This window comes from Pezoporus occidentalis, unplaced genomic scaffold, assembly GCF_034315485.1.
Source record: "Pezoporus occidentalis ecotype Australia unplaced genomic scaffold, CSIRO_AGI_Poc_V1 ctg37, whole genome shotgun sequence".
Taxonomy (NCBI): Eukaryota; Metazoa; Chordata; class Aves; order Psittaciformes; family Psittacidae; genus Pezoporus; species Pezoporus occidentalis.
Window position 1 is genome coordinate 39796 of NW_026915691.1, and position 25086 is coordinate 64881.

The 25086-nt window shown below is 57.8% G+C and overlaps 1 protein-coding gene across 4 annotated transcripts in view; it reads left to right on the forward strand.

Annotated features, from left to right (window-relative positions):
* The first annotated feature begins 236 nt into the window (after window positions 1-236).
* The window catches only part of KSR2 (kinase suppressor of ras 2), an 82838-nt gene continuing 57988 nt past the window's right edge, over window positions 237-25086 (forward strand). For all 4 annotated transcript variants that reach the window (XM_062631120.1, XM_062631122.1, XM_062631121.1 and 1 more), the window contains exons 1-4: window positions 237-495; window positions 7269-7409; window positions 8284-8434; window positions 15632-16136. In XM_062631120.1, coding sequence (XP_062487104.1) covers window positions 319-495; window positions 7269-7409; window positions 8284-8434; window positions 15632-16136 — 974 coding nt within the window. In that variant the 5' untranslated portion in view covers window positions 237-318. The remainder of the gene's footprint in view (window positions 496-7268; window positions 7410-8283; window positions 8435-15631; window positions 16137-25086) is intronic.

Here is a 25086-nt window from a genome sequence, read left to right on the forward strand (position 1 = left end):
GGGATGGATGTGATGGGGGGGGGGGGTGGGTTACCTCGCGGAGCGGCGCGCATCAAGCGCGGCCCCGCGGTACCGGAGCGCGCCGCCCCCGCCCCCGCCCCGCCGCGCCCGGTGTGCGGAGGGGGGGGGGGGGGGGGGGGGGGGGGAGGGGGGGGGATGCGGCGGCGGCGCTGACGCTCGGTGGGCACCGCACCGCGATGCTGCGGGGCCGCGGCTGAACGGGGCTGAGCGGCGGCGGGGGGGGGGGGGGGCGGGGAGCGGCGGGGCGGCGGCGGGTGGAGGGGAGGGGAGGAGGGGAGGGGGGGGGCGCGGCGAGCGATGGATGAGGACAACATGACGAGGAGCGAGGAGCAGCAGCTGAGTCTGCAGAAGGCGCTGCAGCAGTGCGAGCTGGTCCAGAACATGATCGACATCAGCATCTCCAACCTGGAGGGGCTCCGCACCAAGTGCGCCGCCTCCAACGACCTCACGCAGAAGGAGATCCGCACCCTGGAGGTAGGGGCCTGACGACCCCCCCCCCCCCCCCCCTTCCCCTCCATCTCAACCCCCCCCCCCCCCCGGGCCGCGCCGGTTCCCCCGCGGCGCTGCGGAGCTCTCGAGTGAGGCTGCGCGCTCTGCGGGTGGCCCCGCACCACCGAACCCTCCCGCCGGGGCTGCCCGGAGGGGTCCGGCCCGGCCCCGGCCCCGCAGCATCGCCCCCGGCCCCGCCGCATCCCTCCCGCCCGGCCGCATCCCTGCTCCAGCCCCCTGCATCCCCTCCCGGCCCGGCTGCGTCGCTCCCAGTGCGATTGGGATCCCACCTCCCCACCAGGCTGCATCCCCCCCCCCCCGCCTGGATGCATCCCTGCCACTGCGCTGCATCCCTTTGGCTGCCCACCGGCAGCTCTTCTGCTGCGCTCCGGTCCTCCGGCCTGGCTGTATCCATGAGGCTCCTGCTTCCCTTCCTATCCCTTCCCACCGGCAGCATCCCCTCCAGCCCACCTGCATCCATCCCTCCCACCAGCAGCATTCCCCCGGCCTGGCTGCATCCTTCTCCCTGTTATTCCAACCTCCCAGACAAGCAGCATCCCTTTGCTGGGATGAAGGCCAGCATCCCCATCCCCGGTTCCTCCTCTATGGTACCCAAACCCTTTGGCCTATCCAGACAGTGGGAAGCGCTCTGGTGGGAAGGGGAGCCTTCACCAAGCCATGCTGCCGTGCCAAGGGAAGCACCAGCTGGATTTATCATGTTTCATAGATGGGCAATACACAGCTAAGCAAAAGCTGCCAAGTGGGGCCCTGTCTGTTAGGAAGACGTAGGAAGACATTCCCCTTTGGAGCATGCCAGGCCCCAGCTGGGGATGGATTTGGGGTTCATTAGGAGGTTGTTGGGCTGGGATGGATGGGATGGTGTGGGCAGGTTGGGATGCTTGGAGACAGAGTGTGGCCATGAGGGTGCTGTGACCCCGTCCATGGGGCTGTGCCAGTGTGGAGCTGGGGCTGTGGGTGGAAGGATTTCAGAGCCTGGCCCTGCTCAGGCCTTTGGGATGGTGCTGGAAACACCAACATGGTGGCAAAGTGGTTCCAGGGCTCGGGTGCACAGGACCCTGCCCTGCAGCTGCTCTTCCGGGTGCCTTTTGGCTCTGGACCATGTCCCAAGTGTCCAAACGCTCCCAAAGGTCCCAAAGTGCTGTGGGATTGAGCTGGGCATTCCCATGTGGCTGCTGTGCCCCTCATGGGGGCACCCTGGGGTTGGGAGGCAGCTCCTGCTCTTCATCCCTGGCACTGATTTGTGCTGCGCTCCCACACTGATCCTGCTGTCACCTCTCCTTGATCCGAGCCCTGTCCCATCCCAGCTCTCCATGTGAAGGGCTGGTGGTCCGTGTGTGGCCCTGGAGCAACTTCAGAGGAGGGACAGGGCTGTGGGGATGGAGCAGCAGCAGTTTTGGGGGGTGTGTGTGACTTTGTGGGGAGCAGACAGGCTCCAAACCCAGCCAGAAGAGCTGATGTGGGGAGGTGCAGGGCTACAGAAGTTTATCCCATGTGGGGTTGATCTCACATGGAGTTTATCCCACGTGGAGCAACGGCCTCGTTAGGGTCAGGATGGTGATGAGTTATTGCCTCTGGGTCTGAGGGATGCTCAGGAGTGTGGTGAAGCATCCTGGTGGATGTCCCTTCCCAGCCTCCAGCATCCTGGTGTCGCTGGGGCAGCTCAGCCTGGCAGGTTCATAGCTGGCTGGGGGAATTCCACCCCATGAATCCCTTGTGCTCACAGGGAAGCATCTCTCCAGCCCTATGGATTGTGCTGCTCGTGCTGTGGGGAGCCCAAGCATCCCATTCCCTAAAACACCCCCAAAACCACGTTGCCTGCTGCATGTCTCATCTACGGACATCCCAGTTGATGCTCATCCGGGTCTTTCAGCACAGGGTGATTCCCAGGGTGAATCTGGGGCCAGATTCCCGATGCCGACACATTGGTGTGGGACTGGATCCCGCTGGTGTTGTCCTGGGGTGCTGCCAGCATAAGTGGGAGCTGAGCTTGGCCCCGAGTCCTGCTGTCACCAGTGTGTCCCAAGGATGTGATGCAGAGATCCGCTCGGCACCTCTTCCCTTCCCATCTGGCAGCAGCAGAGCGGGGCCAGGCACCAGCATGGCCAAGGGGATGGTGGCCAGGACACGAGCTTGTTATAACATGAGTGAATCCATGGTTTTTGGTTAATCCTCGGATGCTAAAGCCTGACTGTGATGAATTAATAGTGGTGTTTTCCTGTTTTTCTTCTTTAAACCACCCTAAGCTGCAAGCGAGTTCCCATCCTTCGTGTGTTGTGGTTGTGCGGGGAGCTGGATACAGCATCCTGTGGTGCAGCATCCTTCCTTTGGGATGGGTACCACTGCATCCTGTGGTGCAACATCCTTCCTTTGGATGGGTATCACTGCATCCCATGGTGCAGCACCCTTCCATTGGGATGGGTACCTCTGCATCCCATGGTGCAGCATACTTCCTTTGGGATGGGTACCACTGCATCCCCTGGTGCAGCATCTTTACTTTGGGATGGGTATCACTGCATCCCGTGGTGCAACATGCTTCCTTTGGGATGGGTACCTCTGCATCCCATGGTGCAGCATTCTTCCATTGGGATGGGTACCTCTGCATCCCATGGTGCAGCATGCTTCATTTGGGATGGGTACCACTGCATCCCATGGTGCAGCATCCTTCCTTTGGGATGGGTACCACTGCATCCTGCGGTGCAGCATCCTTGCTTTGGGATGGGTAACACTGGCTGCAGCCGGGATTCAGAGGCACTTCTCAGGGCTGGAATGATCTGGGGTCTTGGTTGTAGCTTGGGATGGGCTCCAGTCAAGGCAGTGGCTGTGATCAAACACCAGCTACCACCACTTGGGATGTTTGTGCTGTTCTTTGTGTTACCCCCCATCCCATTTAAAAGTATGGAACAGGACTCCAAGGATAACCTCAGGATCAGTGGTTCCCCCGCTGCCTGCTGGGAAGGGGGAACCATCCTGGGATCCTTTTGGCTTCTGCTTGAACGTGTGGGTGAGGATGGGAAGAGGCACCTGGGGAAGAGCCATAGGAGGTGCTGCCTCAGCACTGGGGTTTTCCCTGCCTGGGTGTGTGGAATCTCTGGTACCTGACAGCATGGGTGAGCAGAGCAGGTTTCTGCCTGGGCTGTATCCTCCTGGAGAGCCTGGCACTTCAGGATGCTGGGCTGAGCCATCTTGGCCCCTGTACTCCAGAGAGAGCCCCAGGGACCATTCAGCAGTGCTTGAAACAAATGATGTGCGGAGCCAGAGATGGCGTGAGAGCCCTGAGAGGGAAAACAGAGCCGTGGCCAGGAATTCCCCAGCCCCGGCTGCTCCAGGTGGCTGTGGAATAATGAGCCCCTTGGTAGGAGTCAGGGACAAGTCACCCTGGTGTGGCTGTGGAAAAGCTGGGAAAAACAGGAGGTGCAGAGCATGAGGGCATCTGACACAGGCATGAGCTGATCCCACCATAGAATCCCAGCCTGGTTTGGGTTGGAAGGGACCTTAAAGCTCCTCCAGCTCCAACTCCAACACCTTCCACTAGAGCAGCTTGCTCCAAGCCCCTGTGTCCAACCTGGCCTTGAACACTGCCAGGGATGGGGCAGCCACAGCTTCTCTGGGCACCCTGTGCCAGCGCCTCAGCACCCTCACAGGGAAGAGCTTCTGCCTCAGAGCTCAGCTCAGTCTCCCCTCTGGCAGGTTAAAGCCATTCCCCTTGGCCTGTCCCTACATCCCTTGTCCCAAGCCCCTCTCCAGCTTTCCTGCAGCCCCTTTAGGCACTGGAGCTGCTCTCAGGTCTCCCCTTCAGGAGCCTTCTCTTCTCCAGGCTGCCCCAGCCCAGCTCTCTCAGCCTGGCTCCAGAGCAGAGCTGCTCCAGCCCTCGCAGCATCCCCATGGCCTCCTCTGCACTCGCTCCAGCAGCTCCACGTCCCTCTTGTGCTGCTGCCCCAGAGCTGCAGGGGGGCTCTCACGGCGCTGGGGTCCCCCCATGGCTCCCGGTTGCTCATTCCCAGGTTAATCCTCCCCTCGTGCTCCCGCAGGTGGATTTTCCGCTGCCTCTCCCCGGTCTCCAGGCTCGGAGCCGTCTCCATCCCGGCTGACGTCAGGCGGGTGCTGGGTGCCGGGGGTGCAGCACCCGCTGCTCCTTGGAGACCGCCCGTTTGCTCCCGTGCCCGCTGCTTGGGGCCGCTCTGGGTGCTGGGAGCGGGGGGAAATCCTGCCCGGGGTGATGGGAATAGGCTGGAATTCCCCGTTGGGTTTGCATGGGGACACTGGGGGCTCCAGCCCCTCGCCTCGCTGGGGTCACCCAAGGATGCATGGGAGGACATGGAGTGGGGAAACCCATCCTCTGCCTGCACCCATCGCCATGGGGCAGCGGGGCCCTGATGGGCTCTTGTTCTATATCCGGAGGTCTCTGCCTCAGGGAGGAGACGGGGAGCCCCTCAGCGTGGCCAAGGGGAAGGGGCTGCTGGTGTTTTGCCCTCTTCTGATAGAGCATTGCACCCTCAAACCGAGCCCCAGCTCCAGAGGAAGGAATATTGCCCCCCCCCCAGCATCATTCCCAGTTGGACCAGCAGCGCATCCCCCAGACAGCATCGTCATCTGTGCTGTTTGGACTCCAACCCCTCTGCTTGCCCCCCCCCAGCCTCAGCCCCCCAGGATATCCCCCTGCCCTTTTCCATATGGATGAAGTGAGGCAGGGAGCGGCTTGTGGGGAACACAGAGCAGGACCTGGCCTTTACAGCAGGGCCACGTTTAGCACATTGACCCGACCTCCATCCCATGCAGGGTGAGAGCAACACCAGAGCCATGGGATGGGGCTGTCCCCATGGCACGGGGCCATCTCCATCACTTCCCCTTCCAGCCCCGTTGATGGAGCTTTTGCCTAAACAAGAAGTGCTTTTGGACTTACAGGGGCTGCTTTTCTCTCCCCATGGACCAAAGCATCAGCCTGGACATCACATCTGTGTCCTTGTTTGCCCTAACAATGGCCCCTCCTGTCTCTCAAGGGCTGGGGGGAGTGAACCTCCCCACCCGGAGCTGTGAATTAAAGCACCTCCACTTCCCACCCCTCCTTTCCCTGTTCCTGTTATGTCTCTGTATGTGGTGGGGAGGCTGCCTGGTCCCCAGCTCTGTCCCAGGACCCTTTTGGCACTAAAGAGGCTGCTGTGGCTCTGGCATCACCTTTGCTTCCCCCTGGGCTCTCAGCTTGTGGTGGGGACTGGAGGAGCTGGTGGACAATGGACGTGGAGCAGCTTTAAGCTCCCTTCCAACCCAAACCAGGCTGGGACTCAAGGTGCCTGCTGCTGCTTCCTCTCTGAGGCCTGGGGTTTAGGATGCGTGGTTGGGGCTGACCCTGAGTCCCTTGGATGCTCTGTGTCAGGAGATTGATTTTCCTTAAGCAACTGGAGCTGGCAGCTGGTCAGGGTGCTGCTGGTGCTGCCCAGCCCCATGGGGCTCCCTGGGCATCCCCTTGGCTCTGTTTTGGGTGTTAATTGTCAGTATTTAAGCTCTACGGCTGTTATCCAGGTTGGGGCTTGGGACAAGTTGCATGGTTGGGTGTCTGGCTGGTGGTGGTGATGCTGGTGATGATGCTGGTGATGCTGGTGATGCTGTCAGTGGTGATGCTGGTGGTGATGCTGATGGGACACCGCGGTGGGTGCTCACTGTTTTCAAGTGGATGGGCACGAGCAGCCTCTTCTGTTTCCCCCGAAGCAGTGCAGTGGGGCTGGTTTTACTTGTTACACATGTCTATGGGTGCATCCAGCTCACCCCAACCACCATGGGTGCGTGCAGGGGGCTGATTTCCCCCCTCTCTGCTCACATGCATCTCATCACACCAAGCCTCATGCCCATCACTGGTGGTACCTTTGTGTGGTACCACCAAGGGCAGGGCCTGGGAGCAATGGGGATGCTCCCCCTAACGCTTCCATGGGGTTTCTCCCTTTGTCTATTCCAAACCATCGCATACTTTGCTCATCTGTTTTGGGGCTGGGCAGGGGCACAGCACCATCTAGTGCTGCTGCGGGCAGGGAATCACCCGGCTGGAAATCCAGGAGGAGGAAATCCCAACAGGATTCCAAGCCCGGCTCTGCTCTGTATCCCTAGGGATGGAGCCCAGTTGCTCCGTGTCAGGCTGTGGTTGCCAATGCAGCATCTTTGGCCGCAGTGTGCTGGTGGGGATGGTTGGAGGAGGGTTTGGATCATTGCCAAGCACAAGGGGATTGAGGGTGATGAGGACGGTGGAGGAAGAAGGGCTGGGGCAGGTGTGGGGGGAATAAGGAGCAAAACACCTATATCCCAGCCTTGGGACTGTGTGTGCCCCCAAGGAGGGATGCTTGGGGGTCCCTTTGCATGGAGCCTGGGTGTATGTGAGGGGAGTGTGTCCCTTGGGTGCTGGGAGGGGTGGTATTTGCATCTGTGTCCCCCGTCCTCTCTGCTTTTGGGTGGGGGGTGTGGGGTGAAGGATGTGCATCCCCCAAGCAGCACCATAACATTGGAGCACCCTGGGCTGGGGATAACGGGGCTGAGAAAGGGCTTTCTGGGGAGGGAAATGCTCCTTTTGGACACTCAGATGGATGCTAAAGGAGGCCTTGACTTCGCAGCAGGTAACAGGGGGTGTTTGAGGGCTGGATGGGCTTCGAGTGCCCCAGGAATGGGGCAGAGCCTGCGCTCACCCTCCTGCATCCCCATCCCGCTGCGGGAGCCATGGCAGGGGGGTCCCATGGGGCTTCCACCCTCTCTTCCAGAGCAAGCTGGTCAAGTACTTCAGCCGGCAGCTGTCCTGCAAGAGGAAGGTGGCCCTGCAGGAGCGCAATGCCAAGCTGGAGGGCTTCCCCCAGCTCCTGCACTGGTTCCGCATCGTCGACATGCGCAAGGAGGTGATGGAGGTGAGGGCCCTGCCGCGGCCGTGGGTACCGGGCACCTCCGGGGTGCTTCATCCAGGGGGTTGTGGGGTCCTTGAGCAGAAGGGGGGAGCTTTTTCCATGATGGAGCCTGGTTTGAAGCCTTGTGCTTGGGCCTTGGTGCAGGCTGGGGCACTGGGATGGAGGAAGGAGATGGTTTCAGTGCATGGAAGATGCTGCAGGTCCATGGTGGGATGCGCCTCTAGGGCCGCCCCACAGCTCTCCTCCAGTGAGGGTACCCCATTGGTGTTCCCACCGAAGGACATGGGTGCCACGGGGACATTGTGGGTGCTGCTTCACCTTCTCAGTGGGGGCCTCCCGTGTCCCTGTCGCAGTGTAGTGATGGCATGGGCAGGTCACAGCTTCCTGCTGCTGCATCCGGGGCTCATGCAGGTGATGGGGGCAGCAAGGGGGTGGCACCCAGAGGTGATCCCATAGCAGCCTGGGGACAGGTCTGCACAGTGTCCCCGCATGTCCTGGTGTTGAGCTGGGTCTGGATGTGCCTGAGGCCGTGCAAAAGCTGAGGATCAAATGGTGCCCTTTGGGCTTTAGAATTACAGAATCCCAGCCTGCTTTGGGTTGGAAGGGACCTTAAAGCTCATCCAGTTCCAACCCCTGCCATGGGCAGGGACACCTCCCACTGGAGCAGGTTGTGTCCAGCCTGGCCTTGAGCACTGCCAGGGATGGGGTATTCACAAGTTCCTTGGGTTTTCCTGTAGATTGAGATGGAAAACGAATGGTTTTGGGTCTGGGACCTAAATGGGGTTTCTCCTCTGCATGCCCTGAGGTGCTGGGTTAGGGGATGCTCCAGGGGGGTTTATTCCTCCTTCCTCACCCCTCCCCTGTTCCTCCCTGTCAGGAGATCACCCCAGGGCAGCTGAGCCTGGAGGAGCTGCTGGACATGACCGACGACCAGGTCTGTGCCACCGTGGAGAAGTTTGGGGCCAACAGTGAGGAATGCGCCCGCCTGAACGCTTCCCTCTCCTGCCTCCGCAGCGTCCACAAGTCCGGTGAGTCGGGCACCCCGGTACCCACAGCGGGTCCCCTGGAGCTGCCCCCCTCCCTGGTGCACTGGCACTGCAGGGAGCGTGGCTGCAGTGCATTGGAGGTGTTTGCAGCGTCTTCTCCGTGGATGCAGAGCTCCTGCATCCCTGGGGGATGGCCGGGTACCACTGCCACAGGGGACATCGTCGCTCGGTGCATCCCTGTGGCTTGGGGATGTGTCGCCTCTCTAGGCATGAGATCATAGAGTCATGGTTTGGGTTGGAAGGGACCTTAAAGCTCCTCCAGCTCCAACTCCAACCCCTTCCACTAGAGCAGCTTGCTCCAAGCCCCTGTGTCCAACCTGGCCTTGAACACTGCCAGGGATGGGGCAGCCACAGCTTCTCTGGGCACCCTGTGCCAGCGCCTCAGCACCCTCACAGGGAAGAGCTTCTGCCTCAGAGCTCATCTCAAGGGGTCACTTCTCTGCAGGGAGGTTCTGCCCCCCAGTGTTCCTTATGGCGTCCCCCTGACCCCTGTTCCTTGCGGGAGCACAGCCGGTGCCGTGGGTACCGCGGGGGGTGTTGATGGGGCCGGGGGGTGCTGGTGGTGCGGGGGGTGCTGTGTGTGCGGGCTCCGTGTCCCCGGGCGGTGGCAGCAGAGCTCTGCGCTGGGGATGCTGCTGCGGCGCTACCGGATGCTGTGGATGCTCCCGCTCCGTGCGAGCAGCGCGGGGCTGGAGCAGCGGCCGCGGGTCCGTGGGCAAGGGGCGAGCGGTGCCTGTGCAGGGCCTGCGCCTTGTCCCGTCCCAGCTGGGCCAAGGGGTCCCTTCCCTGGGTGGCTGTTGAGAGGCTGGGGTGAGCTGGGGGCTCTTCTTTACCTGTGATCCCAAGGAGAGGCCCAGCCTCACCCCCCCCCGTGTGTGTGATGGGGACCAAATCCTGCTGGCATCATGCTCATCCCTGCTGCTGATCCCCTGCTTTGGTGCTTGCCTGCGGGAGCGCTGCCAGCACAGGGTGCACATGGAAGGTAGCATATGGGTACGTGGGGAATGGGCATTCCCTTCTGGAGCAGACGGCGGCATGGTGAACCCCAGTTCCCAGTCTAACCCCCCCCTATTGTCCTCTTACCAAGAGCTCCCCTCCTGCTCCTGGCTGGGACGATGGCCTTGGGCTGGTTTTGTTGTGGTCCCTGTGGTCTGGCAGCGAGTCTGGCCGTGACCCTTCTGTGGGATGACCCCGGTCCTGGGGGTGTGGGGGCCTCAGACCCCTCTGCCTGGCTCCTGTCCCCTTGCAATGGATGCGGCTGCATCCCAGGGGCTGGGGGATGGAGGATGAGCCATGCTGGGATCCGCAGGTTCAGAGCAGCCCCTGGTGATGCGATGTGGATGCGATGAGGGGCAGCTCTTGGGGACCAGCAGCGTCTTCCCCGTTACCACTGGCACAACACGGCCCAGGTCCTGCCCAGGAGGGGACTTGGCCACATCCACCCGTTGTGGTTCCTGCAGCTCCTCCGGGCATCCTCATGGCACGGTGTGGCACAACGGCAGCGCCAGCCTGTGCAAGGGGTGGTGGCAGAGGGTCCCTGTGCCGGAGCAGCGATGGCTGAACCCAGCCTGACATTTCCCATGGAGCACGAGTGCCTCCATGCTCCTTAACTCCTAAATCCAGCTCCCAGCTGTGCTCTGCCCTCCTTCCCTTTGGCATTTTCACTAAGTCTCTCTGCTATTTGAGGAAGGCCATCAGCGCTCCCTCAGCCTGCTCTTTGTTTAAACACCTTTGACTTCTAAAGACCATCGCAAACAAATCCTGCTTTGCTCTCTGTGCTGCCTGCATCCCCCTTCCTGCCCCTCCGCTTGCTCAGCCATGGGAATTCCCCCCCTGTGCTTTGGAAAACCCACGTGAGCTTTTGGAGCAGCTGCAGTGGTGATGCTGAAGCATCTTCTGCTCCTCTGGCGGCTTCAGAGCTGGGGGTACCACAGGGCTGCGGGATGCTCGCTGCTCCATTGGCGTTTTAATGGGGCAAGTAATGGGGCTGCCAGCCCCCATGGTGGGACATGGCTTGGTGGCCCATTGGGTCCCTGCAGGAGGGAGCTTGCTGCTATCCAGGCAAAACGCCTTCCCCAGCGCTCCATTTAACTCCATCCATCACCGTGCTGTGGGCTGGGATGTGTGGGGAGGGCTTGTTTGGTCCCTCTGGCACTGCAGGGATGCTGCGGTGTCTGTTCCTGCTCTGCAGTGGTCCATGGGGTTTCCAGCTGATGTGGGTCCTGCTGGGGACAGGGAAGGGACCGGCAGGTGGGATGCAGGAGCTTCAGGGGACCAAACCTCTGTGACATTCCAGAGGGTTTGGGTGCAGAAAGCTCCATCCCGGTTGCCAGATGGTCTCCTTGTATCCCACTTGGCACTGCTGTGTGGTCCCTGCCTCTGCGCTGGTGTTTCCCTGCCTGGCAGAGCCTTTGTGTGGTCAAATGGCCCCATCTCAGCAGTCCCCCTGCTTTTTGTCATGTGGAAGAGAGGGAGCACAGCCCCTGCCCTGCTTCTGAGGGTGGTGGTACCCCTGCCTGGCTGAGGGTGAGGTTGGGTGGTGGGATCAGATCATCCCATCCATGATGGGGCTGAGGCAGCACGGTCCAGGCATGGACCATGGACCGTGCTGCAGGGATAAGGAATGGGCAGGACAGCTGTAGTGCGTTTGCCATGTCCCTGTGCTGCAGGAACCAAGCAGGGATGGGGTGCAGCTCTGCAGTGTGGGGTGTACTAAAGCAACAATGTGCTCCTCGCGTCCTTCCATCCACTGTGTTTCAGCAGATGCTGAGCTCCACATCTCACAGCCCCTCCGTAAGGGGTCACACTCTGATGGACGTGGGTTTTTACCTGCCTCCTATCTCCTTGTGAAGCAAGGACAGTCCTAGTCTGAAAGGATAATTAATGAACAACTTGCTGCCTCTTTAAGCCATTGTGTAATTCCTTTGCAAGTGCAGTAGTGGTCAATGTCTAGAAGCCAAGATGAGCATTAATAAAGCAGGAACGAGGTACAGGATTAACCTTTTCCATCAATCTCTATTTATTGAGTCATTAATTAGAGGCATCTGATTTCCCAGGGCCAGTTCTGCCTGGGGGTGGTCTGGGATGAAGCAGGGATGAATCAGGATGCTGCTTCATTGCTTAAATGGGAGGAATTTTGATGGCTTGAATGATCCCCTTCCCCAAGCATCCTGGGGGCAACTCCAGCATCGGGAAAAGCCCTGGAGCACCCTTATAAACCAAAGCCGTGTTGTGCTTCTCAAACCCAGTGGCAGCCCCACATTAAAGCCCTGCTTTCTTGTGCTAACAAGCCCATACTGGGTTCTTCTGGCTGTGAAACCTTCCCCTTGGCAGGAGGATCTCGGCAGCCAAAGCATTGGTTTGGAGCTGGGAGAGGGATTAACTGAATGTTAACTAGGAGCAGAGGGGGCTGCTGTGGATGGAGGAGCTGATGGACTGTGATGAGAGAGCCGTGTGGGAGGGCGGGCGCTGTCCCACAGGGAGCAGTGATCCAGAGTGGAACATCCATGACTTGTTCTGGCCCTGGGAGGGCTGCAGGGAGCTGGGGATGGCGCAGGGTGAGGCAAGGCTATGAGCAGCTGCTATGGGGGATGTAAAGGTCCTGCCTGGTGTCTCCGTGTCCCTGTGTCTGCGGAGTGTGATGGAATAAACCTCCTCTGTATCATACAATAGAGCCTCAGCACCCTCACAGGGAAGAGCTTCTGCCTCAGAGCTCAGCTCAGTCTCCCCTCTGGCAGGTTAAAGCCATTCCCCTTGGCCTGTCCCTACATCCCTTGTCCCAAGCCCCTCTCCAGCTTTCCTGCAGCCCCTTCAGGCACTGGAGCTGCTCTCAGGTCTCCCCTTCAGGAGCCTTCTCTTGTCCAGGCTGCCCCAGCCCAGCTCTCTCAGCCTGGCTCCAGAGCAGAGCTGCTCCAGCCCTCGCAGCAGCTCCGTGGCCTCCTCCGCACTCGCTCCAGCAGACCCATGTGTGTTGGGGCACCCAAAATATCACCAGAAAAGCCATTTTCCTCCTGTTCCACAAGAAAAAACTGCAACTTTTGCTTCCATTTCCTAAAGCAAAAAAATGCTGGGAATAATTTACTGCCCTTTAGGGAGCTGGTGGCTGTAGGGGTCTGTACCCAAAGCAGCTTTTCACCCTGACTGCTCCCTGGGAGATGCTGCAGCCACTCTCTCTCCTTCGCTATAGCCAGCATCCAGATGAGCAAATGGAGATGTGCACAGAACCAGGGCAAGATCCTGGCTTGCTTTGCAGTGAGGGAAGCTCTTCCCTGTGAGGGTGCTGAGGCGCTGGCACAGGGTGCCCAGAGAAGCTGTGGCTACCCCATCCCTGGCAGTGTTCAAGGCCAGGTTGGACACAGGGGCTTGGAGCAAGCTGCTCTAGTGGAAGGGGTTGGAGTTGGAGCTGGAGGAGCTTTAAGGTCCCTTCCACCCAAACCCAGGCTGGATTCTGGGATCTTCCATCTCTCTGCAGCTCTCTCTTTGCTGCATCCCAGCATTGTTTGCTCTCTCCTCCTCCTCCCAGGAGTTTGTTTCCTTGTTGACATTAATGGAGTGGTTCAGCGAAAGCTTCTTCCCTGGTGAAGCGCAGTGGGGTGGAGGAGGCTGGGCTGAGCACGGAGGCAGCAGCAGCATCACAGACATAAGTAAAGCCAGATCTGGCCCCGACGAGCATCTCCCTTTGTGCCGGTGTTCGGGACTCAGTGGCCCATGGGGTTGGAGGGATGATGGGCGGCTGTGGTTGATGCTCGTTTTGATATGCCCTCCATATTCCCTCTCCATACAAACCAAACAGGCTTTTAGGAGTGAACAGCACCGTTGAGGCAAGCAGGGCTTGGGGAAAACTGGGTAAAGGGGACTTTGATGCTGTGTGAGCTCTTCCCTTGCTTTTCCAGCTGGGAATCTGCTCTGGCAGAGCAGCGAGGCCTGGGGGAGCCCTGGCAGGGAGTGACATCCTAAAGCATGTAACAGGCTTTGCAGAAAGAAGAGCTTTCTGTTGTTGTGTTTTCCCTTTCAAGTGAGTTCTCAGTTTAAGCTTATCCCATCAAGCGGATGCCCGTTACCTGCAGCGTTCCTGGAAGCATCCGTGTGTGGAAAATGCATCTCCCAGCTTCTCCTGGGTATTTTTAACCCTTGCAATGAGTTTCTTTTGCTCTCAAGTGCATCCGTTGTGTTCTGAGCCTCAAAAGGAGCAGTGGCAACGGGGGATGTGGTGGCCACAATGCCCTAGTTGAGTTTTGGGTGGTGGGAAGCAGCCTTGGTCTCCTCCTTCATTAACTGCTGCTAATCACTGCTGGGGTGCTGCAGTGTTGAGTTATGCAAATCTATGCGTGTGGAGCAGCCAATGGGGAGCACCTCGATTTGCATACGTGCCTGTTAGTGTGCGGGTTAATTAATCAGAGGGGTTGATGGTTTCCAAGAGGGTTTAATTAATGATGCCGTGTCCTTCCTTGCCTATGCACGGCTGGGGTTCCACCTATCTGTGTATGAAGCCATCAGCTGGGGTGGCCTCAAGGACTGGTGGCTCCAGCCTGGATGGGTGGCACTGGGTGCTGGTGCCTGCGGTGCCCCTTGTACCCTGCAAGGGTGGCTTTGCTCAGGGGGGTATGGCCCCATGCAGGGCTGTGTTTGCTGGGGGTTGACAGAGAATCCCAGCCTGGTTTGGGTTGGAAAGGACCTTAAAGCTCCTCCAGCTCCAACTCCAACCCCTTCCCCTAGAGCAGCTTGCTCCAAGCCCCTGTGTCCAACCTGGCCTTGAACACTGCCAGGGATGGGGCAGCCACAGCTTCTCTGGGCACCCTGTGCCAGCGCCTCAGCACCCTCACAGGGAAGAGCTTCTGCCTTAGATCCAACCTGAACCTCCCCTCTTTAAGCTTGAAGCGCTCCATGTTGTCACTCGCAGTGTCCCCACTGGGCTGTGCTGCTGAGGGAGGGCTTTGGTGCGTGCCCGTGGTGGGTTTGGAGATCATCTCCAGCCAAGGCTTCCCTACGGCGGGGTTTTGTCTTTAATCAAAGCAAGGTGTTAACGTCCTCTTTATGAGCCTCTCGCTGAGCCAACGGGCGTTTGCAGCAGCCAGAGAAGCAGCTTCACAGCGCTTGCTTTAGTGTGTGCTCTGGGAGCGCGATCCAGGAATCCTCCTTCTCCTCCTTCTCCCGCAGAGCTGCTTTTTCAACCCATTCCCAAAGCTTTCATTCCCAATGCCCTTTTCCTCCTGAGCTTGAAAGGAAACATTCCCCTTGAAAAGGCTGCGAAAGGGCCACGCAGCTCCTGATCAAAGAGGGGATGGGGAAGGAGGCTTTTTGGATGAGAGCAATTAGGTTTGTACCGGTGTTCCTGGCAGAGGTGATCAAAAGGTGTTGGAGAAGAGACCTTGCGTTGGGTCTATCGCTTTGGTGCTCTGAGCTTGCTGCCACCAGGCCTTTGCTGCAGTGATCAGTAATTAGCTGTGGAGAGGAGCCCCACTTAATTACAGTCGCCCTCCTTGATGCAAATGGCACAACTGGGTAGCACAGGGCAGAGGTTTGCAGGAGCGAGATGGGAGCATCAGCCTGGGCAATGGGTGTCGCATCCCTATAGCTTGTTTGGGCGGGGTGGTGGTGGGAAGGGGTGACAAGTGGGGTGCTCAGAAGGTGGGCAAAGCACCTCTGTAACGCTTGTAAAGGACCTGCTTGGGTTTGTATGTGCATAACAGGAAGAAGCTTTCTTATAGAATCATGGAAGTGTTGGAAGGGACCTTAAAGCTCATGAGGTCCAACCCCTGCCACGGGCAGGGACCCCTTCCACTGGAGCAGCTTGCTCCAAGCCCCTGTGTCCAAGCTGGCCTTGAACACTGCCAGGGATGGGGCAGCCACAGCTTCTCTGGGCACCCTGTGCCAGCGCCTCAGCACCCTCACAGGGAAGAGCTTCTGCCTTAGATCTAACCTAAATCTCCCCTGTTTCAGTCTGAACCCATCAGCCCTTGTCCTATCCCTACAGTCCCTGATGAAGAGCCCCTCTCTGCGTCCTTCAGCCACTGGAAGCTGCTCTGAGGTCTCCAGGGTGAACAGCCCCAATGTTCTCACCCTGGCTCCACACAGGAGCTGCTCCAGCCCCTTCTTGCTGGCACTTGGGATGCGCCGCCGGGTTGGGGACTCGTTTTGCCGTGTGCCCCCCCATAACCCCCCCTCTGTGCTCTCTTGCAGGCGGCAGCCTCTCCAAGCAGGACTGGACCATCCAGTGGCCCACGACAGAGCCGGGGAAGGAGAACAGCCCGGGGTGCCCGGCGGAGCCGGCGCAGTGGGGCAGGACTCACCTGGTGCCGAGCCCCAAGGTGCAACCCAAGTGCGGGCAGCACCACTGCCACGCGGGCTCTCCGCACGGACCCATGTACACCCACGTGGACCGCTTGACCGTCGAGGGTCACCCTGGGCTCTGCCCGCCCGTGGAGTCGGGGCACCGGTCCCTGCCGCCATCGCCGCGGCAGCGCCACGCGGCTCACCCCCCCCCGCGCACCCCCAACATCGTCACCACCATGACCCCCCCGGGGACGCCGCCGCTGCGCCGCAGGAACAAGCTGAAGCCCCCCGGGACGCCGCCGCCGGCCTCGCGGAAGCTGATCCACCTCCTGCCCGGCTTCACCGCGCTGCACCGCAGCAAGTCCCACGAGTTCCAGCTGGGGCACCGCGTGGACGAGGCGCACACCCCCAAGTAAGCGGGAGGGCCCCCGGGGGGGTGTGGGGGGTGATGAGCCCCATCCCAGAGCCTTCCGAATGGGTCCTGGGTCATGGAATGGGTTGGGGTGGGAAGGACCTGAAGGTCATCCAGTTCCAACCCCCTGCCATGGGCAGGGACACCTCACACTAAACCATGGCACCCAAGGCTCTGTCCAACCTGGCCTTGAACACCGCCAGGGACGGAGCATTCACAACTTCCATGGGCAACCCATTCCAGTGCCTCACCACCCTTACAGTAAACTTCTTCCTTATCTCCAACCTGAACTTCCCCTGTTCCAGTCTGAACCCATCACCCCTTGTCCTATCACTCCAGTCCCTGATGAAGAGTCCCTCTCCAGCATCCTTGTAGCCCCCTTCAGACCCTGGAAGCTGCTCTGAGGTCTCCAGCAGCTTCTCTTCTCCAGGCTGAACAGCCCCAGTGTTCTCAGCCTGACTCCATACAGGAGCTGCTTCAGCCCCTGCTCATCTCCGTGGCCTCCTCTGGGCTTGCTCCAACAGCGCCATGTCCTTCTCACCAGTACTGAATGCAACACCTTATTTTCACCTTCGAGGTAGAAAAGCCCTTTGCAGCTCAAAGTAGACACCACCCCAGTGGGGATGCTGTTGGGATGGTGGCTGCTTTGCTCCCTGGGAACGTGTGGTGGATGGGGAGCACCAAGGGGCTCCAGGGCTCATGGAGCATGGCATGGGTGGGCTGGGTGGTGGGATTTTGATACTGCAGCGTGGGGTGTAAGAACTGGGTGTGGATTTGAGCGTGTTCAAGAGGGACTCTTCATCAGGGACTGAAGTGATAGGACAAGGGGTGATGGGTTCAGACTGAAACAGGGGAGATTTAGGCTGGATCTAAGGTAGGCGTTCTCCACTATGAGGGTGCTGAGGCGCTGGCGCAGGGTGTCCAGAGAAGTGCTCTTGAGCTCCTGCAGAAGACTTCCCATTCTCTGCCCATCCTTTCCCACTGCTCTTGCTCTGCGGCTCCGGCACCGGCAGAGGCTGCTGCAGTGCAGGGAAAGGGCTCCCAGCACCGAGGAGCTGCATCTCCATCCCCTGTGAGTGGGGCAGAAAGCCCTGATGCTGCCTCGGCGCGGGGTGGCAGAGGGGAGCGATGCTCACCCCGGGGCATCCTCTCCTCTCCTCAAGGATGCTTTGGGATGGAGCCTGGCTGGTCCAGGCTCCCAAAGCAGGAGCTCCAGGGCAGGCCCTGCTGCCAGACCCTGGTCTGCCCCAGCTAGAGCAGGAGGAGACCAGAGCAGGTTTGGAACGGGCTTGGGGTGGCCACAGCATCCTGGTGTCACTTGTTCCCCCATTGTGTCCCTAAGGCTGCAGCATCCCCCGGGCTGTGGTTGCTGCACTAAATGGGGTGTTTGTTAAATGGGGAGGGTGGTTGCTGGTCTGGGCTGTGACCTGTTGGTGTCTAAAGGCTTTTAGAAGTGAATTTGTTCCATTTGCTCAATGCCTCCTGTCAGGCCGGCCTCCCCCTCATGCTTAGGCACTGGGAAGCTGTATTTACTTTGGTCCATCCCGGTGAGCATCCCCACATTTGCAGGAGCAGCCCATCTCCTCATACTTACATTTGTGTTCCAGCATCCGATCCAAGCCCTACCCTCATTAACGGAGTGGGTATCTCCAAGGGCAAAGCCTTCCCTTGCTTCCCCACAGCCATTTGATCCCCAGCATGGTCATCACATGCTCCAGCTCACCCTGGTGTGGGTCTGGGTGAGGTTTGGACACAGATGTCTGGACCTTACTCCAGCAAAACCCCTTTGGTTGCTGATTCCCCAAGCCAGGCAGCAAACTGCTCTAGTGGAAGGTGTCCATGCCCATGGCAGGGGTTGGAACTGGAGGAGCTTTAAGGTCCCTTCCAACCCAAACCATGGTTCTTTTGGTCCCTGTCTGTGTCCAGTGTCTCTGGTGCTCCCCTTCCTGGTGGTGTTGGACAACTTTAATTCACGGGTAATGAATTAATAGAGGGAAGAGAGAGCTGATGCTAACAGTGCTCCCCTGTGCATACGAGTGGGGGTTCATCCTGTCTGTGTGGGGGTCCCAAGCTCCAGAAAGCCACTTGGAGAACGGGAAAGGTGAGTTTTCCCTAATGGCACTTCATGGGGTTTCAGGAGACAACCGCTAAATCACAGTTGCTAATCCCATTAGTGCTTTGGGAGAATAATTAGTGCATTAAAGAGGCAGCTGCTTCTCTTCCTCCTTTTCCCCAGCAGAGGTGTGCTCAAGTTTAGCTGTTCATCAGCCTGGATGTGATGGGTAACACAGAGAAAAAGTGGCTTTTGGGGCTGCTATCAGTTAATTCTTGTTCTATGGCTGTGTCTGTGCAATGCACCTGTATTTTGGGGTGGGTTTGATTCTTTTTAGCGTCATAACTGCGGTGTCTGGGTCCTCCATGCTCTCTGTAAGAGGGAGGCTTCATCCTGACCTCAGACACGAAACGGGGCTCATCCCTGAGTTATGATTTCAGGTCTTCTCCCATCAACCCCTTCTGGTTTTAGCTGTTCCAGTGGGCTCTTGGCTTGCTTTGGATCATGGTTTTCTGTTCCCTGTTTGTAGCCCGGCATGGAAATGGAGCTAGACCTGGAGAGCTGATGGTGTGGGGACACTGCTGGGGACCCCAAGTGTGCGTGGGCATCTCCTGGGGTGATTTTGGGTCTCGATTTGCCCCCATTCCTGCCTCTCTGCAGACTGGTCCCTGGTGGGACCCGTCTGAAACCCTCTCAGGAGGGAGGCTGGTGTCCCCCAAGGCTGATGTACCTGGTGAGCCCCATCTCAGAATGGTTGGAAATGGGCTCTGGGGAGCCAGGGATGCCCTTGGCAATAGCAAGGAGCTCTGTCCCCATGAGCTGTGGGTCAGTATTGATGGAGGGCAGCTCTCAGGGTGCTGTGGGGCTGCCCCACAGGTTATTCCATCTCAGTGCAGGCACTGAAGTAAAGCACCACCATGTATTTGTGAGAGCAGGAGCAGCGACTGAGTTCTCTCTGGAGCAAAAGGCCACCAGGTACCACTTGATTCTTGATGCCAGCTCCTAAGTTTGCTTGTATTTTGTGGTTTGGAGCTTATTTCTAGGGTTTAATCCATTGCTTTTGTGTGCCAAGACCTTCTGAAGCAGGGGTTAAGGCTTTTGGAGCTTCCAGGCTCAGATTTTCCTGCATGGAGCCTCCAGCTGTTGACCATAACTCTGGCATATGGAACATTACTCCTGAAAAGATCCCCTGGCTTCCATAAACCCCCAATCCAGAAACATCCTGGGAATGGCCTTGCAAGGGAAACAAAACATTTAGAGTGCTTGAGAATATAACGCCCATTTACTACCTGCTGAATTCCACAGCCCGTTTCAGACCTTCATGGGTAGTTAATGGTTATCCATCAGCAAGAAGGCAGGAGAAAAACCCAGCTGTGTGCAAGGGCTGAAAAGGACCTCATCTGGGGAGTAAAAGCCAAGCTGGTGAAGGGTGAGCCCAAGAGTGTGCGTGACCCCTTGAAGGGGGTGTGTAAAACAGCCTCTGGAGGGGAGAGCTGCCCCAGCGTAGGGGGGTGCTTGGGTCCTCTCCATCCTTAGAGCCGTATAAAGGGGAGCTGAGCCAGAAACCTCATCGCCTTCCCAGCTGCGGTTCCCTTGGCCACGCTGGTGTCTGGCCAAGCTCCGTGGCTTTCAAGGAGCAGCCTCTGGGGATCAGATGGGAGGGAGGAGCAGAACAGGTCCACAGTGGGTTAAAGCAGCGTGACCTGGCCGAGCTGAGCCCCAGGGGATGCTGGGCTCTCCCCAGGCTCTGTGGGTGCTGTACCCAGGGCAGGTTTGGGCTGGGAGGAGGCTCCTGCAGCTCAAGGCAGCTTTGGGGGGGGTGTGTTTTCAATGAAGATTCTTTATCCTGTATCATCGCAACCCCATCCGAGGCGTGGGTGCACGGAGGGTTGGGTGCTCCGGTGCCGAAGTCTTGTTTATCCGAAGCCATACAATGGTGCCTCATTGATCCTGAGGGTGTATCCTGGTCAGGTCTTCTCCCAGTGCCTGAAAGGGCTGCAGGAAAGCTGGAGAGGGGCTTGGGACAAGGGATGTAGGGACAGGCCAAGGGGAATGGCTTTAACCTGCCAGAGGGGAGACTGAGATGAGCTCTTAGGCAGAAGCTCTTCCCTGGGAGGGTGCTGAGGCGCTGGCACAGGGTGCCCAGAGAAGCTGTGGCTGCCCCATCCCTGGCAGTGTTCAAGGCCAGGTTGGACACAGGGGCTTGGAGCAAGCTGCTCTAGTGGAAGGTGTTGGAGTTGGAGCTGGAGGAGCTTTAAGGTCCCTTCCAACCAAAGCCAGGCTGGGACTCCTATCATACCCTGAATGGATGAAGTATGATGTGACGTTCGCATCTGCTCTGGTGATAGAGCACTTATCCGCTTCCTTATTTTCCTCTTGTATTATTTCCAGCTTTAACTCGAAGCTGTGTGTATTGTGGGTGGTTTTCCCCCTCCCGTGTAGCAGAAAACCCCCTGAGAAACAGGACATCTCCTGCAGCACTTGGTCAAGTCCGGTGTAAGCTCCTACTTGGGGCCTCGAGGCATGGAGGTAAAACTGAGTCACAGACTTACAGAAACCTGGGACCAAGGTCGTCTTTAGCACACCAAGCAGCCTGCGGTTGCCCTGTCCCTAGAGTTAGCAATCTAAGCTGGAGTTCAATGCTACTGAGAGATGGGTCATTGATTCTGCTGCTCTGCAACCTTTATAATAGTGATGTTTTCCCTTGCATCGATGCCAATCAACTCTCCTACCAGGTAGATGAATTATTTGCTATTCCACACAGCCTGGATTTGAAAGAGCAGCATTGAGATGGATCTCGTGCTTGGTGCGTCTGACATTTCCCAGCCTTGGAAAGGCAAGTGGGCTCCTGGCATTGGGGATGAGCAAGGGACTGATGTTTGCAGAGCAGGTGGGTGCAGCAGGCCACTACCAACATGTGCAAATAACCCATCTGCAGCCCGGTGTTATTCATCCTCCAAAACGCAGAGACCCGCTTGGTACGTCTGCAACGGGGAGAGCATTGAAGTGAGGGAATTTGAATAGCAAACCAAGCAGCATCTCTGTGTGTTTGCAAATCATCTTTGTGATGCATCTCGGGGCCTTTGGTGAGTCAGGGCTGTGGAGCTCTGCACAGGTCCTGGCTTGCCTCCAGCTCTCTCAAAGTACGGTCTGCACACCCCGGCTTGACAGTGATGGGTAGGCTCCGTAACCAACTGGCGCTCTGCTGCCGTTATCCCACTGCTCTGGGCTGCAGCTCTCCTTAGCTATGCCATTAATGTTAATTACTGCTGTGGCATCCCATCAAGAGCAGCTTTAACGTGCTTGGAGGAGAAACTTCTCACCGTGGCCTTTAGTGAGAAGCTGAGCTTCCTTTTGCCGCTTTGGCAACAGAGAGCGTGGTGATGAGCTGAGGTAAGGATTAACAGCATGAGGTGGGAGGTGGCAGAGCTCTCCTGCTGCTGGCACTGCTGCCTCCATGGTGTCCATGCTGGAGGGGAGGGCAAGTGCTGTGGGCAATGGCCCACGGTGGTGAATAGGAAAGGCATTGTGGTGAACGTGGTGGATAGGAAAGGCATTGCCCGCTCTCGGTCGTGGTACAACCAGGAGGACACGCTCCAGCTCTTCGCAGTTCTCTCTCCCAGTTGCAGCTATGCAGGAAGGACATGAAGCAGCTCCTCTGTCCTTTTCTTTGTGGTCCAAGAGGTTGGTGAGCTCATTTCATCACCATCCTACAAGTCCCCATTGACCCACTGCTGTGGCCCAAGCACATGGCGGGTTGGCCAAGTGCTTTGGTGGCTTCCTTGGTGATGATGAAGTGAAATACACGCAGGCAGGGAGAGCAGGCTTCCCCAGAAGCCATGGGACTGCTCCTGCTTCTCCTTTTCAATGAAAGAGCTGCCCAAGCCCACCGCGCATCAGCAACCTGAGACCCAGAGGCAGGCTGTAAGCAAAGCACAGGGCAAAGATTGCCCCAGGTCTCTTCCGAGATGCAGGTTTGCAGAGGTGTAGTTAGGGTGATGCACCTCCAGCTCGGGGCTTTCCTCCAAAAACAGCTCCAAGTGCTCGTGCAGGTGCCTGGACCACACCGTGTGTTACTCTGCTCATGTTAATGCCAGGGGTGTAGGCGAAGTGCTTGAGCTGATCACATCCCTTTCCGTAGCTGGGTTTTGCAAGCATGAAGGTGGTGATGGCTGGGGAATGGGGTCTAATACCAATGGAGAACTCTGGTCTTCAGCCCTCCCATTAGGACAGGCTGGGAGCTGGGGTTGTTCAGCCTGGAGAAGAGAAGGCTCCAGGGAGACAGTGCTGCAGTCTTTCAATACTTAAAGGGGGCTTATGGGAAAGGTGGGGACAGGCTTTTCAATAGGGCCTGTAGTGGGTAAAGGTTTTAAAGTAAAAGAGGGAGATTTAGAGGAGGTGTAAGGAAGAAATTCTTTATGATGAGGGTGCTGAGGCGCTGGCACAGGGTGCCCAGAGAAGCTGTGGCTGCCCCATCCCTGGCAGTGTTCAAGGCCAGGTTGGACACAGGGGCTTGGAGCAAGCTGCTCTAGTGGAAGGGGTCCCTGCCCGTGGCAAGGGTTGGAGCTGGAGGAGCTTTAAGGTTCCTTCCAAACCAGGCAATGATTCTAGGGGATGGATGGGGAAACTCGGTGCAAACAAGGAACACCCAGGACTGACCTGGTGCAGAAGTGGCTAAAGAAGACTCAATCTCAGCATCCTTAGTTGCCCATAGCCAGTGTTGCTCATCCCCAGTGCCCTTGTGTGTCCCTCAAAGAAACAGAACAGTGGAAAGGAAGAAAACAGAAGGGGCTTAATGAGAAACAGGATCCTGCTTCAGGATCCTGGCAATTAGCTCCTGGAGCAACTTCCACACTGCAGCCTGTGTCTATCCACGCGCTGCTCCTGCTGCCCTCCTGCAGCAGCATCTCATCGGCACACGAGTGCTGGGAGAGGGGAAAGAAAACCCCTGCTTGGCTCAAGCTCCCTTCAAAGAGTTGCCCAGCTCTATAATTTGCAGCTGTAATAAAAAGTTCTGCTTTGTGCTAGGGAAAGGGAATAATAGATCAGTAGGACTCGAACGTTAAAGTGCAGCCATCCAGGGAAGTGGGGACAGGCACTTGGATAAATATTTAACTGTTGAGGCTTTGATATGAAACCCCTGCTTTTCCTCTGGCTGGAGGAGGAGGAGGAGGTTTGTTGCCTCTTACAGTAATGGGGAGGATAAATGTAACATCTGGTGGCTATTCTCATTATACGATATCAAGCAAATATTGCACGGAGCTTGTGCAGGCCTGGGTGTAGAAGGAAGAAATTTCTTCTCTTCAGATAGGTTCAAATAATCCCCTGGCTTTAACTCTGTGTTTGCCTTGAACACTGATTATGCTGAAGCAGCTGGTGCTGTCCTGGCTACTCAGGGAGAGATGCTTAGTGGCAATGGGTGTAGATGCTGTTACGTTGGTTTTCAGGCATGAAAAGTGATCCAGTGCCTCCTTTTCTGACTGTGGTGGCTCCAGCCATGGTAGTTTTGGTCCAAACTCCTCAAGGTTTGGGGGCAAGAAGAGAAGGCTCCTTAAGGAGAGACCTCAGAGCAGCTCCAGTGCCTAAAGGGGCTGCAGGAAACCTGGAGAGGGGCTTTGGACAAGGGCCTGTAGAGACAGGACAAGGGGAATGGCTTTAATCTGCCAGAGGAGAGGTTCCTGTTCCCATCCATGTATTCCACCTTCTACTCTCCCATTGTACCCTGTTCTTCCAGCCTGTGACATCCCAGCTGCTTTTGCACAGCAAAACTCTGTGCCTCCTCACCAGGTACCTTTCTGTCGGGGACCCTAGAGCATCCTCACCATTCCCGCATCCCTCCTCGCACCACAATTCCCCGTCAATCCCCGCCCTCCCACCGGGCTTCCATGCCCGTAGAGCCTCGCTGGAGCTGAAAGGAGTGACGGGCTCTTTGTCCTGGGTGTCTGCTCCTGTTTTTCACGGCCTCTTGAAACCCTCTATTTGTTTCCCGCAGCCGGTGCTGAGCGTTTGAGTGATGGCACAGAGCAGGCGGGGATGCGCCATTCAGCCTGGATTGGCACCTGAAGGGATTTGCATTAAGCGCTTCAAACTCGCGGGGCTTTTATTTCCCCTCCTTTTCCCTAAAGCCTCCATCATATATTTAGCAGATCCTTGCATGAAATTACCTCTCTAATAGTTGGCTTTTACTTCTCGGCGCATGGAATCGCTCCCAAATAACGGTGTTTTATTTGCCCGAGCATCCGTGTCAGGCTGGGGCAGAAAATAGCCCTGATGCTCTTGTGAATCCTGGTTTTAGGGGGCTGGGGTGCAGGGTGCTGTGTCTGATGTCCCTGCTGAGAGATGCATGAGGAAGACATGGATTAAAGTAAGGGTGGTTTTGGCCCTGTGGAGGGTTAGGGGATGGTGAGAGGTAACGTTAAGCAGGTTGACTGAGGATGTCAGTGAGGGTCTGTGGGTCCAGGAGCAGCTGTGAGGCTTGTGATGTAGGAACCAGTGAGCTTGGAAAAGGTCTGCAGAGCTGAAGGCTGTGTGGGGCAGGATCCAGCCCCGTTTTCCCAGTGGGAAGCCTGGATCCCTGCAGCAAGGGCTGCTTGGTGCTGGCAGAGCACCAGGGGCTGCCTGGCTTCACAGCCTCCTGCAGTGGGGCTGGGGCTGGGATGAGCATGGAGAAGGGACCTGAGGCTCCTGGAGTGTCCAAAAGGAATAGCCGGGATGTTCAGAGTTGGGATCTGCTCTGAATCTGGCCAGAAAGGAGCCACTGGGGCGGTGGTGGCACTTTCCCTGCCACCCCTGCATGATTCTGGGGGTGCTTCAAGCCTAGAGATGGGCTGTGCGTGGTCCTCTTTGCTCCCCACAAACCCTTTAAAGCCAGAATGAGCCCTCACTGGTACAGAACTG